This window comes from Spinacia oleracea, chromosome 4, assembly GCF_020520425.1.
Source record: "Spinacia oleracea cultivar Varoflay chromosome 4, BTI_SOV_V1, whole genome shotgun sequence".
NCBI classification, from domain to species: domain Eukaryota; kingdom Viridiplantae; phylum Streptophyta; class Magnoliopsida; order Caryophyllales; family Amaranthaceae; genus Spinacia; species Spinacia oleracea.
This window is the reverse complement of record NC_079490.1, coordinates 102863439-102878335: the sequence shown is the minus strand read 5'-3', so window position 1 is coordinate 102878335 and position 14897 is coordinate 102863439. Positions and strand designations below refer to the sequence as shown.

General features: G+C 36.8%; 1 protein-coding gene across 3 annotated transcripts; it reads left to right on the top strand.

Annotated features, from left to right (window-relative positions):
* The first annotated feature begins 7453 nt into the window (after positions 1–7453).
* Positions 7454–13911, top strand: LOC110783796 (beta carbonic anhydrase 5, chloroplastic-like). 3 transcript variants are annotated; one of them, XM_021988169.2, is made up of 7 exons: positions 7460–8024; positions 8911–9004; positions 9120–9290; positions 11336–11449; positions 11549–11602; positions 12395–12454; positions 13628–13911. In XM_021988169.2, exons 2-7 carry the CDS (start codon positions 8996–8998, stop codon positions 13727–13729), a joined length of 510 nt encoding a protein of 169 aa, XP_021843861.1. In that variant the 5' UTR covers positions 7460–8024; positions 8911–8995; the 3' UTR covers positions 13730–13911. The 3 variants fall into 3 exon arrangements, with proteins under 3 accessions (XP_021843866.1, XP_021843861.1, XP_021843864.1); XM_021988174.2 differs by lacking the exon at positions 12395–12454 and having other exon boundaries at positions 7454–8024; XM_021988172.2 differs by lacking the exon at positions 8911–9004 and having other exon boundaries at positions 7463–8024.
* The last annotated feature ends 986 nt before the right edge of the window (positions 13912–14897 follow it).

Below are 14897 nucleotides of genomic sequence, written 5' to 3'. Positions count from 1 at the left end.
ATGATTTTGGAAATAATTGATTACGATATATTGGGCTATTCTGTCTGATCGGTATTCCCCGGTCAAAATTTCAATCAATTTACCCTTAAGACTTCAATAATATGAGCGGATAAATTATTATCCATGCTTCGTATGAAAGTATTACGACAATGAGAATGTGGCAAAATTTATTTTTGATATTTAAGATTAAGTATAGGCTAGGGCCCGTCATAAAAAAGTATGTGGCTAGGGGTCTCATTTCGTTATTTAACATTGAGCCTATAAAATATTTGAAACAACCTTGTTAAATATATTAAATCAAGAGTTACCGTTTGTTATACATAATCATTATATGACTCAAATTCTTAAAAAGTTAATAGTATTATAATAATTTAATTGATAGTACGTGTTCAACTATTATAAGATTTTCTATGTATATCGATTATCATAAATTTCATGCAAAGATTTTTCCGTGGATTACAAATAATAAACAATCAAAGGTAAACGTTCATTATACATTATTCACATCCATTATACGTATTATGACACAATTTCTAAACAAAACATGATACTCGATTATTTACGTTATAAGAGAGGAAAATCAGAGATCGACATTTTCATCACTACGTCAATTTGCCTCTCTTTTATTATAATATGGAGTACTCCATCCATTCCCGTATATTAGTCATATTTGGAATCTTGTCACTATTCACAACTGAATAAAATCTTCTAATTTATTTCCAATACGTATTTCAAAACATATTTGTGCCACATTTTGTTTTGTTCGTCTCAATGTTTGGTTTAACAATATCAAATTTTATACTCTTTTTAACGTACGTATTTGGAGATATTTATGTTTAAATATTGAGTTGAAATGGGTGAAAAAAGTCAACAGGTGGTTAATATTTAAAAACAGAAAGAGTATATAGATATACTAGATTAGGTCCTGTGCACGCACGAATATTTAAAAATTATTATTTGATCATCTTTTTTATAAAAAAATTAATTGAATTATTTTTCCCTCAAATCTATTGTGTAATTAATAATCACGAATGTACTCATTTTATCATATTTTAACTTACTACGTATTATATATTTTATATGTTTAATATGACGATCTGACTAAAATATTTGATATATTTAATATGCTAATTTGACCAAAATATCGAGTAAGAATATTTTCTATTATTGATATGACAGTTTGACTAAAATTTTACCAACATTTTAATAAGGGCATATTCCATAATCCTATATTTTTTTCCATATATAAAAATTTATACAAAATGAGAGAAAATAAAAAGAATAAAATAAATATGTCTTTTTAAGAAAGAGTTTTTGGCGGAAATATTTTTCACCAGGAAGTGACACGTGTCATTCCTGGTGTCTCTTTTAGTATATAGTAATAGATATTTAAATTAATAAATTTATTTACATAAGTAAATAAGTACTTCGTAGTATGATCGATTATTATCATATAAATTAGAAGATTTTAGGTAAAATATATACGAATTATATTAATTATTACACAATAGAGTAGTAGATGGATTAAATTACGCAAGTTAATTTTACTCATTTTTAAGAAAGTTACATAATTTGTTTGAAGCAGTGAAATATTAAAACATTACCCCCTCCGTATTTTAAAAATAAATACACTTCGGCACGTAGTTTTAGGAGAGTGAGTTGAATTTATTAAAATAAGATGAAAGTGGGGCAGTGGGTGAATTATTTATTATAGTAAAATGATAATGTGAGTAAGTATGAGGACCACAAGAAAGAGAAAAGTATCTCTTTTTAAAACGGTCGCTTAAGGAAAGTGTATCTCTTTTAAAATACGGAGGGAGTTGTAGATACATAGTACATGTCTAAGAAAAATGTCAATATATATTTTTAAAAAGTAAGTTATTTTATAGACCTAGCTATATATTTCATTTCAATTTTGTTTTACGTTATTTATCTAGCTTGATATACTATTATAGGAATGATTAAGTACGTGTTGGTTTATTTTGATGAATTAAATACATTTTTTGTACTAATTGATCTTATGTTTATGTGATATTTAATTGTGTTAAAAAATAAGAATTTCTCAATCGTATATTGAATATATTATAAATAAATTAGTCCACACTTTATGGAATGAGTTTTCGTATTTCTTTATTTATATGATTTATATCTAAATAAAGATTTTATATCGTTGGCTAAATGTCTAAAAAATAGTAATGTTCCTTTTTATGAAAAGATAATCTTAAATTGGTTATATTTGTTATGAAAGTATAGTAAAGATAATTTACAAAATATTTCCTATGTATAGAGTGTTTTTTTTTAAAGGAAAATAGAATCAAATATTCTGATGAGGTGAAAGTTAACAAAATAATTATACAATATTTTATTTTATTTTTTATAATTTTTTTATATCTAAAAGAGAGGCCAATCAACGAGTGACATTTGTCATCACCATATTGATTTCCTCTCTTTTAGTATAATACTAGTATAGTACCCGTGCGATGTGACAGGCTGAATCGCACTCCTATCAAAGATAAACCTAACCTTCACCAACTAAAAATATAGCAAGGGAAGCAGGGATCGTATCCACAGGGAAACAACGTTCTTCTACTATTAATAGACTAATCTAGACTACTGGTAACAAGAATTGGATTGGTTTGTATATTAAACTAAAGCAAATAATCAAATCGGAAAATAACAATATTAAAGGAATCTAGGGCAGCGGTTCACCATAAATGCAGACCGGGATTGGACAACGGACAGTAACAATCAATCAACAATCATAACTAGGAAAACATGCATCTCTCGAATCTTATGAATTCCTTAGGATAGAACAACTAGCGGGCTCTCGCTACGTACTAGAAATAATTCCTATCTAATAGCCACATACCAAAAACATCAGATTTATACCTCTAGGCGCATAATCTAAGGTTAATCAAACTCAAATCAAAATAGTCCGGCCGAACAGAATTGATGAGCAATAATAATAAGCTATAGAAATTACAATCAATCAATCAATTAATCAAGTCCACATATAATCCCAATCATGCATTCATGGATCCCCTAAACCCTAGAAATTAAACTACTCACTCATGGTAATAAATAACAACGCAATTAACATAATGGAAAACATGATTAAAGCAATAAAACGCATTAAAAAAAGAGGCAATACCGAATTGAAGAACAATGAAATAATAAAGCTTGAATTTTTACTTGGAAATAAAAACTAAGTATTTGAGCAAAATTAGAGAGAAACTTAAAATAAGCTGAGTATTAGAAACTAGAATAAAAGATGTCCTTCAAAATAATAAGGCTAAGCTTATATAGTTTCTCTAAATTAATGCTAAAAAACGGAAATAAAACTCGCGAATATCTGCTGGAGGTTGGCGTCGCCCGATCGGGCGGCGCTTCGCCCGATCGGGCGATTTGCTCGACAGTCGGCCCGATCGGGCCGAATTCCGCCCGATCGGGCGGTTTGCGAAAGGCTGACAGCTGCTCTCATTTGGCCGCCCGATCCGGACCGGGTGAAGTGCGGCCGATCGGACGCGCATAGATGACTTTAAATTCCTTTCTTTCCGCCCGATGGTCGCATTTCGCCCTCAGCTCACAGGGCGATTTGCAATCCTCAATATCCTTCGCCCATATCACCGAGTCTAACTCTCGGGGCTCAACCATATGCATCTAAGGCTCCCGAAAGTCGACGATAAAGGTCCCGAACTTCCTCGGGCTCGTGTAGTGGCCTAAATCAACACGAAACGGGTCTAAAAAGACCAATTTCTCATTATCAAACCTGAAACTCAAGGCACACTAAATAACACATATTAGTACTAAAAATGGCTCCTAAGAGCTCATTTGACACAAAAAAGTACTAAGGGACGGGGGTGAAACACTATATAAAACACACATATCAAACTCCCTCAAGCTAGATCCTTGCTTGTCCCTAAGCAAGGAAATCATCGATGAATACAAGACCAACTTCACCCCCAACATATTTCAAAATGAAAAACATAATTCAAGGCAACATCCAACAAGCATGCATCAATGTCAACCATTCAAATCCATTCAACCACTAATCCACCCTAACAATCGTCACGCAAAGCGAACCACAAATGCTCAATGGAATTCAAGACTAGTGCTCACACACTTGTCACTCATTTATGTGGCGGATAAAAGATGTACCCATTCGCTCTCCTCCCAACATATAAGTGAACAATGCCCTCCCAAACTCACAACACTCGTGTGTCTAGAAAAAAATACACTCAACCTAGTAGTCGACTCGAAATGCGTCATGTCATAACTTGCATTGATAAACAACTATTTTCACATAAGTACGACTCTATGCACAAAGGTCGGAAGGTCTTCAAAGCTTGTAATGTTAGGCTTAGGTAAGGGTGCGGTAAATTTGGGTATAATGTGAGCTTTAAAGCCTTGGCTTTGGGGAGCATAAATCCTAAAAACAACCATGATCAACTAATATAATGACCATAACTCTCCCACTCAACACATGACAAAACAACAAATAGCCAACACCATACTTTCTTGCCTTTTTTCACAATTGTAACCAATCACTCATAAGGATATGAATTTGCAAAACTTGATTGAAACAATACTTTGAACTTTTTTATGAGAGTAATAAATTTTTCTCTTTCTTTTCTTTTTCAATCTCTCTTTTTTTTCTTTCTTTTTAGAAACCTTCACATTTGTTTTGTTCTTTCATCTCTTTTCATTTTCAACTCATTTTCAACAACAAACATGATAAGACGAACTCCTTTTTCAATACCCACTTTGTGCTCAAAATGTAGCACACTACAACTCCCTCACCTCACTACTATTAGCTCCCCCAAGCTAGGCTTGGTACTAGTAACCAATGGGGTTTTTACAGGCTTGTAATGTGGCTAGTCACCGAATAAAGGGGCACAAGCAACAACATGGGTAGAAAAGGAGGGAACAAATGTATCTAGATTCATCTGAAGGCTACCTAAACAGAAAAATGCCTTCGTCCTCCACAATGTGCATGTATATGAGTCATAAAACACTACTAATAGTTGTAAATCAATACTCAAAATCAATGACACACCAGGAAGCTATCACACATCCTAACCAAGTCAACTAGTCAAGCACCAAGTCCACAAATAGTTAGTCAGAGTTGACTCATGTTAAGGCATCAAAGCAGTCGAATATCAAATCATGGCTAACACATCTACATTGCCCATCGTCAAATACCAAGAATCAAAACAATTTCCAATCAAGGGGCACAGGGAAGCATGATTTTGTATTCATCGGAGCGTATTTTTGTAATTTTTATTTTTTTCAAAGCAATAAACTACTCTAGAAAACATTAAACACACCAAAGTAAACACACAAAAATAAGTAAATGCAAGAATAAAAGGAAAAACATACCTAATATGTACAAGTGAGTGAATCACCCCCCCAAGCTAAATCAGACAATGTCCTTATTGGCTCAAGGGGTATCGAACCATCTCGATCCTCCTCAGCATCACTGATGGCCTTGACCATCAACACCATCATCACCATCATCACCACCTCGACCACCATAACCACTAGTGCCCGCTCCATACCCACCGTAGTGGGTGGGTGTGAAAATGCCCATGGAACCGGGAGCACCATATCCCTCCGCGGGATAGGTAAACCAGGAAGGGTGCTGAGCATCCGGAGCAATGTAGCCTTGCCTGGCATACCGATCATAGAAAGGGAACATGGTCCTCTGGTGATCAGTCACGAACTCATGGAAACCGAGCTCAAGTCTGCTCAACCTCTCATGAATGGACCCCTGCTCCTACTCTGGTGTAGGCATACCCTGTGGTCTCCCCTCATCCCCTCGACGCCCCCTCCTAAAGTAGGTGCGAGGCTCGGGCTCGAACTGGTGGGGCTCTGGCTGTTGGTCAGGCTGGGGCTGCGGGTCAGGCTGCGGCTCACCCTCAAATCCAGCATATAAATAGTGAGCCTGACCGGGTCTGAAACGGGTGCGGCCCTGAGGGTCAGGCAAGGTGAAAAGCCTGTTCCCCTCGAACATCCACCACATGGCACCCGGCCTAAACAACCCATGCTCACCCTGTAGGCGGCGAAGTCCAGCAAAATAGGCCAAATCAAGTAAGTTGCTACCCAAAACCGGGGTTTGGTTAGCCTCAACAAAGTTAACTGTGGCCATGGAAATGTGGGTGATCAACCCACCAACGGTAATACGAGTGGTGTGCGTGTAGGGGAATACAGTTAAACATAATAACATGTGCGGAACAATCCCCAAAGCCAGGAAACATGTATAAAGCAGAGATTAAGCAAACTTACATTCGAAGCGTGTTTTCCACAATAATCTGTCAACGAACACGAACAAAGAACTCCACTTGTCGTTCCTCTACTTGGTTCACCGACACGATCAGATCCGTCTTGATAATCGTAGCTTAGACAATCATTCAAGAGTTTGTGCTTTTGGGAAGAACACATCCATGGAGGCTAGAGAGAATTAGGGTTTCTCTCTCCTCCTTAGGGTTTGATGTGTAATCTGATTTTTTGCATTAGGTTATTGGAAAACGTGAGATGGATTAATATTATAACCCTTAGGTTATAATATACCCCGGCCAAGGCACATAGGCCATGCGCCAGCCAGCCCCGTCCGTGCAAGCCCACACGCGCACAACCACACAGGCGCTGGGCCTTTGGCCGCGCTGTGTGCGCTGCTGCTGCTGTTCCTCGTATGCGCATGCCCGCCCAGCAAAGGCTTGGGCCTTGCGCGCTGGCTCGCTGCTACGCCCAGTGGGCCTTGCGCGCTTGCGCGCCTTGGCTCGTTGGGCTGGCAGCGTTGCCCCTTTCGTATCCGCGATTAATATATTTCCGATATATTATTTATCGTTTCGTATACGACGAATCACCGTCGTACTATACGATTTATTCGTTTCGCCTAGCTTACGAATATTCGCGATACGATATACGATTCCGATGCAAGGTCGTATCGTATAATACGTTTTCCAACTAATTCCCGAAAAGCTATTAAATGAATTTCCGATTCATTTAATCCGGTGATCTGTTACGTGTCATTGGTGTGACCTTGTAGGTTCAGTATAGAGTAAGTTGTGAGTTCAAATATGCATTAGAACTTACTGATCGGAAGCATTGCTCCAGCTAGCTGTTCCGATCACTTGATGTCACTGAATTAATTGTTCGCAATTAATCTGAACCTTGGTATTAGACTTAATGCACCTTGCACTAGTAGAAAAAACCCCTGTTGCACCCCCCTTGTTGCAGCGTACATGTATTAATACGCTTCAACAACCAGTCGGTCAACGCGGGTCAAACCATTTAAAGGGTTGTTGCAGCGTACAATTTAATTGTTCCCTGCAAAAAAGTTTGTTGCAGCGTACATTTTAAAAGCCCCTATAATAACTCTTTTTGTTGCAGCGTACAGTTTAAAAGCCCCCTGCAATAGCCGGGTAAAAAAATTTCAGAACAAATTAAGCCGCATCTCAAATTTTCATTTCTTGCGCTCAACTCCCTTCTTCTTCCCTTACCTTTCCCTTTGTGGTCCCCTAAAGAAAAAACCTAAGCCGCATCTCAAAATTTCAGTTCTGTTGTTCGCGTCCCGTTCTCCTCTCCTCACTTCGAACACTCTTTCTCTTCGTTCCTCTGCATCGCCGGCCACCACCTCCTTCATGCCGACGCTGCTGGTGCGGTGGTTGCGATGGTTATTGCGTTGTTGTGGTTGATGGTGTTGTCCTGCCTCCGTGCTCGGCTTTCCTCTGTTTGTCGCCGCCAATAATGGTGGCCACCAACACAACATCATTTGCAATCCATCACTAATAGGTAAATTGATTTCAATTTATCCCTCAATTGATTTAATAAGTTCTTGATTTAAAATCCCAAAACCCTAACTAATCGATTCAATTTTCTTTTCCCCCTTGCTTGCGCCGCCCGTTCTGGTTGCTGGGTGCGATGGTGCTCTGTCATCTCCGCCGCCTCCTTGTTCGTTGGTGTAAATGGTCTTGCTCTCCCCTTCCCTCTCCTCCATTGTTGCTGCTCGTTTCTAGCCCAAGGTACGACACTCCATTCTTCTTCCTCTCTCTCTTGATACTTTTTTGCTACCTATGTTAGTTGTTGTTAATTTTGAGTGCTTTTTAAGTTGACACATTAGTTTATGAGTTTAATTGGAAAACTACTGCAATTCAGTTTTCATAATGATGCACAATTGATGATTTTAATTTGAAATTTAAGCTTAAAGTGGTATTTCTGCTTCTGGAAGTTTCATTGTCTCCTTCTCAAACAAACCTCCTGATCCAGAAAAGGATAGTGCCGCGGTTCTGAAATTCTTTGCCAATATGGAAGTTTGCTGATGCTATGGGGGCCATGGGTAGGATTGGTGTCCTAACTGGTGATGAAGGGGAAATCCGAATAAATTGTAGGGTAGTTAATTAATGTAATGAAGAATGAAGATTATCTAGGTTGTGGTAGACTGATAGGTGATGAAATAAAGAAATGAAATTGCAGTATTATATGGCTTTACAGGACAGTTTTTTTTTTTTAGTTTTTAATGTCTGTATATGTCTGATTTAGTTCCCCAAAGCTATTGTTGTTTGAAACCAGTGACTCTTCCTTGGTTACTACATATACTTCTCAACTACTTTTGAATATTCTATCTGTTACTGAGATACTGAGTGTTAATTACGTATCCATTTCAAAGTATAATTTCTAAATGCAGAATAAAAAATTCCTCAAATTCCCAAAAGTCAATAACTAATTGAAATTACATCTCAACTCAAACCCCCCTACCCCTTGTAACAGACGTTAAAAACTGTCCTGATAATGTTAATGGCGAGAATGGGTTCCCGGGCCCTTTTGTGCTAGACTCTTGGATGTATTTTTAATCATTTTGTAATCTGCATTTGCTAATACCTTTCCAAATTCTGATAATGTTAAACAAAGGCAACAAAGTGGCCAGTGAGCTTCCACCTTAAACTAAGGAAACTACTGAAAAAGTGCTCAAACACACATCAACCAGTTGAAAAACATGATTGCAGTAAGTGCAGTTTATGAGATCAATGCTTCCACTGGAGATTTCAATATTCTGATTGTGTATTAAGTCAGGTAATGTTGTATTCTTTATATCTAACCTGGCTAACTTTCACTTGCAGGGACTGGAGAAGTATGTCATGACAAAATTATTTACTCGCGTTTTCGCTTCATTTCCTGATGATGTAAAGACTGATGAACAGCTTTCTGAAAAGATTGCTTTAGTTCAGCAATTCATCCGCCCAGAAAATCTGGATATCATGCCAACCTTTCAAAATGAGTCATCGTGGCTGGTTAGTATTATTTAGAGATGATTATTATGTGATATCTATATCATCTTACACATCATCCTTGGAAAGGCTATGACATTTTTTCATTTTTGACAAATGGGTAGTGTACAATAATCTGAAGTGAATTAAGCATGTCACTTAAAGTTTTCTTGGCAATTTTTAAACTCGCCGTTGTAGTTGCAAGTAAAGCTAACTGTAGATCACTTGAAAAGAAGAAATCACTTCAAAGTGCAGTCTCTGTAGTTTATGTATTCAACCTGGGATAAGATACTTTTACATGGAAATTATGTTCGAGTTTCAGTAAACCCGAATAGAGTTTCTCCTTACATGCATTATTGGCAATTGAAGTAATCATCCGGTTAACCAGGTTAATATCTTCTGCTATAGGCAAGACCGCAAGAGTGTCTCGCATTTGTGTAAAACTGATATGGAGTTTGATATATTTGAGAGGACTATGTCTTTTAGATATACCTCAGTTCTGGTTTCAAGGCTTTTCTCTGCAAACTCCTTTGTCATTTCAAGAAAATGCGCTGCACAGTGCAGCATAGCTACGTTTGAAAGTGTGATTTCAACATTGATCCCATAGAAGAACTTGGTAGCTAGCTCAAATGCCTCTGACCCACCTGGTACCGAAGGGAGGCTAATCCTTGAGACCTTTGAATCTTTTGCCTCTAATTCTTACTGATTCTTCCACTTCGCGAAACAAGAGGAAACTGCAGCAAAATGTATACTGCAAGTGCTTAGCACAAGATCTTAATGGAAATTAAAAACTCTAAATTTGTATACCGAAAGAAAAAAATCACAAAAACTAGAACAGAAACAGTAATCAGTCTGAAATAAGATAGAAGAAAGCTAGAAGCAGTCATTGATTGTTAAAGTACAAAAACTAGATCTGTACTTATTTGTTATATGATCTGCACTGTTTTTACTGATCTGCCCTAATCTGTTATCTGATCTGCACTATTTTGCACTGATCTTCTATCTGATCTGCACTGTTCTGCAATGATCTGCACTGATATGTTATCTGTTCTGCACTGTTTTGCATTGATCTGCTATCTGATCTACACTGATCTGTACTTATTTGTTATCTGATCTGCACTGATCTGTACTTATGTTGACTGGTGTTGCATTTGTTGTTAAGGTTTTGGTGTATGGATATAGTTCTAGCCTTTTTAAGTCTTACCTTTGTTGGGATAATGGCTATTTGAGTTTATCATAGTACCGAGTTCCTATTTTGGCGATTTTTATTGTTATTATTACTGTGTACTTGATCTTACATCAATTTTTTGCTGTGTTATTATTGCATATACTTACTGTAGTTTCATCCATGCAATTACTTATAGTTGATTTAAGATATAGTCGTTGCATGAAGAATTGTTTCTAGGAAGGTAAATACTCCCTCGTAGATTTAATGGTCATCACCGCAGTGTAATTTGGATTGGCATCATGCTTACAAAACCTGGTAGAGGTAGCTAAACTATTAAGATACTGATGTGCAAAAAGGGACTCATAGCCGTTTAAAAGTCTATGACTATTAGTTTAAAAGAGAATGATTTGCATTGATCATGTCTTAGACTCTTAATAAGGTTTAGTTTAATGAAGTAGTGTTTGAGAAATCATTCTCTCCAACAGACATCTTTCTGATCCTTGCATATCAGTTTTTTTTAATTAATATATCAAACGTTGCCATCACCCATACATACGCTAGGTAAGTTGAGAGCTCTAGAGCGCCGACTATAATGCTAGCTAACCAGTAACTACCAGCTCATGATTTAATAAGACAATTTTTTTCTGAAATTTGTGATTGCAAGGCAAAGACTGCAAAACAAAGGTAATTGTACCCTTTTAGCATGTAATTCAGTTGCAGCTCCAACTTTGAATATAGACTTAAAGTTGCTCCAAGCTTTAAGGCTTCTTATTTATCGTGAATGTGATTCCTTTTACATTATGTGATTGCCACTTTGACATTGCTCACTTTTTCCCCCATTTCATTTCTACTTCTTTTGAGGACTGAAGTTGAGACTGATGACTGACAATTTTGGGAACAGTTTACAGTGATTGCCTGTGCAGATTCTAGAGTTTTCCCTCCTAACATTCTTGGAATTCAACCTGGAGATGCTTTCACTATGCGCAATGTGGCAAATCTGGTGCTTCCTTTTGAGGTAGCTACATCGTCTTTCTTCTCTCTAAGCATTGGTTATTAGAAAGTTTAGCAGATGAGTTCCTTGTAGTATCTGATTTTGACTTTGTTGTCCATACAGACTGGGCCCCCAGAGACAAAAGCCGCGCTTGAATTTTCGGTTAATACTCTTCAGGTGAATTGCAATTCTTGTGAACTTGAGCCTTCTGTTTGAGCTTAAATTGATAAACTTATATTAGCATGAACCGTGGAAGACACATATTGAACACATTGTGTGGTAGCAAACATTGTGCCCTCATATGCCTTGAAAATTTTCAATCCTGAACTTCATTTATCTTTTCAATTTGTTGCTTCTGTTAAAACCAGTAGCATGTTAGGACTTGGGACATCAAAGATCCTTTTTTATGCTTCCTAAGTTAGACCAGGAAAATGGGTCATTTGTATTGTGTATAATTTAGGCGGGTGAATTCAGGTCTATTGCAAAAAAGCATTTGCTATCTGTCATATTGTTTTAATATGGCTTGGTTTGAAATTGGGTAACATTGTTGGTATGAATTAGCATAGATATCGACCTAAGACAATAAGATCAATGGACAGAAGAGAAATTGAAGGAAGAATATGTAAGGACATGACTGTATTAATGATAATCAAGGTGAAATGCACTAAATACAGACTAAACCTGATTTCAAGAGAAATGGCACTCTCCTAAATTTTACTAACTGACTACTTTCCACAATTCTGAAGCCTGGTTTCAAAGAGATTGAAAAGTATCCCCTCTAGAAGCTGCAGACATACACATAAACCCTGTTAGTGCAAGTGAGAACCAATGTTGACTGATCCCCCCCCCCCCTCCACCCACCCACCGCGTAAACTGCTATCCTAAAATAGAAAATCGGTACACGTGATTGGTACTCTTTTGGGCTTGGTTAACTTGGCCTTTATATTGTCCTACTTTTCTTGTATTTAGGTTGTAAATGACTTAGTGAATCAAGCCGGACAAAATCTAAGAATCAGAGAAGACCATCAGGTACTTTCTTATGAGAATTTAATGCTTGTATCAGTAATTATGTGCTCATAGTTCTGTTTGTCTTAGCTACTATTGATCAGCAATTATATACACCATCAAAACAAAAAACCTTGCTAAGTTGCTAGTACCTAATAGTGATAGACTGGGCAGGCACTTCAGTCCTTACTTGATGATTCATCCTTGAAACTTTTTTAAACAAAATTTATTTACAACTACAATATAATATGGAGAGTTTGTGGTATATCTGGTCTACAATAAACCTGCAGAGCGGGCTGCTTGGTCTTAGAATCAGACACATATGTTAAGGTTAGGTTGGCCTTAAATCTTTTTTGTCATGCCAATATGCCATGTGAATTTTGGTATTTGTTTGAATTTCCTATTTTAATTTTTCTTATGAAAAAACCTTTCTCATGCCAGCAAAACATTGACCAGTAGAACTATAGAAATTTTGGTATTGAGAAAATCCTCATCATCGTGACACTTTTATCCATTACAATTGCAATTAAGATCAACCCATTACTTCCAAGTGAAATTGTAACAAAAAAACCAAACTAGGTAGCGCATAGCATTAACGTTACCGTACCCGATCTAGTACAAATAATAGGAAACACTGAGTGAAACTTTCATGTTTCTTGCTCTTCTAAAAGTACATTACTCATTCCAATCTATTTATGCACATTTAAGGCTCATTGGATCGTTATAGGTCATATTTAGTGCTAAAATGACATTTCCGCTCCCAACTTTGAACTAAAGAACCTAAGTACTCATTTTATTCTTATTACATGATTAATATGCATAGTTTTAACTTTCTAAAACTCATACCAATTTCTGTATTCACATGTAAGGCTCATTGGGTCGTTATAGGTCATATTTAGAGCTAAAATGACATTTCCGCTCCCAACTTTGAACTAAAGAACATAAGGACTCATTTTATTCTTATTATATGATTAATATTCATAGTTTTAACTTTTTAAAACTCATTTCAATCTATTTATGCACATTTAAGGCTCATTGGATCGTTATAGGTCATATTTAGGCTAAAATGACATTTTCCTTACCTTTGATTCGTATTCTAGATTGTTAGGACATTGTCATTAGTTGTTTGAATGTTAAAATGTGATAATTAATTTGCATTTAATCTAATTCTTAATTTTTATTTTTATTTTTGTAAAGGTATATACTCCGAGGAATGCGCCTTATGCTAGTGAGGAAATTGATGTGGTTCGTGAGCAATGGGCTAAGTTTTTTACCAACAAGTATTTGTTATTGGCCTGAGCGCTTGATCGAGTTGGTTTAGATGTTATAGAACAATCTTTTATATTAAAATGTATGCGTTCGTTGAAATTGGAACGTACATATATTTAAATGTCTGTGGTACGTGCACTTTGGTTTTGGGATATATACAAAACAACAGCTATTGTTTTTATATTTGTTATACAGGTTGCGATATTCTATTATTGTTGTGATAGGTTTCTATATTTGGTGCAAGGCACTCTAGGTATCCCGAAACAAAACTAAAATTTTCCCGCCAAAAGTGCTTTGTTACAGCGTACATATGTATGTGTACGCTGCAACAAGGGTGTAAAATTTAGAAAAATTTCAGACTTGTTGCAGCGTACAAATAGATGTACCCTGCAACAGGTGGGGTTTTTTGCAGCGTACATGAATTTGTACGCTGCAACAAGTCAAGATTTTGGCCAAATTTTTGACACTTGTTGCAGCGTACATATGCATGTACGCTGTAAGAAAGTACTTTTTGCAGCGAACATTGTACGCTGCAACAAGTTCAGACTTGTTGCAGGCCCCCCAGTTGCAGCATACAATGTACGCTGCAACAGGGGTCTAAAAGCCCGCTGCAATAAGGGTTTTTTCTACTAGTGTTGGATGAATGACATATTTCCTTCAATCTCCCACTTGTCATTCAGACAAGTGTGCATCCACATTCCTTTGTCACTTAGTGTTACTTACTGAACATAAGGTAAGATCCAAGCCATCCTTATTAGGTCCAGAAGTGTTTCTCGGATTACAGAGTTCAACTTTCAAACTTTTGCAGAAGGTTAAGCCTAACCATTCTGAGCACGGCCATGCATTTTACAGTATCTAACTCTCCGAGAGCCCTTGTTACACAACAACACCATATCCTATCAAAGATAGGAGGACAATCCATTCTTGCAATCTATGAACACTCACTTTGATTCATAGTACGCCCAATAACTGCTTTTATAGCCTCCTTTTACGGTGAGACGTTTAGCTAGTATCAAAGCGAACTCATTCTCAAACGAGCAGACATAATCGCTCATGTTCTGAGGAACGGTTTCTAATCACCATTAATGAGAACTACGTATGACATGACTTTAATCTCTTAAAGTGTTCTCATGGTCAATCTGATACAAGATCCAATAAGTATCTATGCAAAAGATTCTGACATCCAGTCACTCTAGTT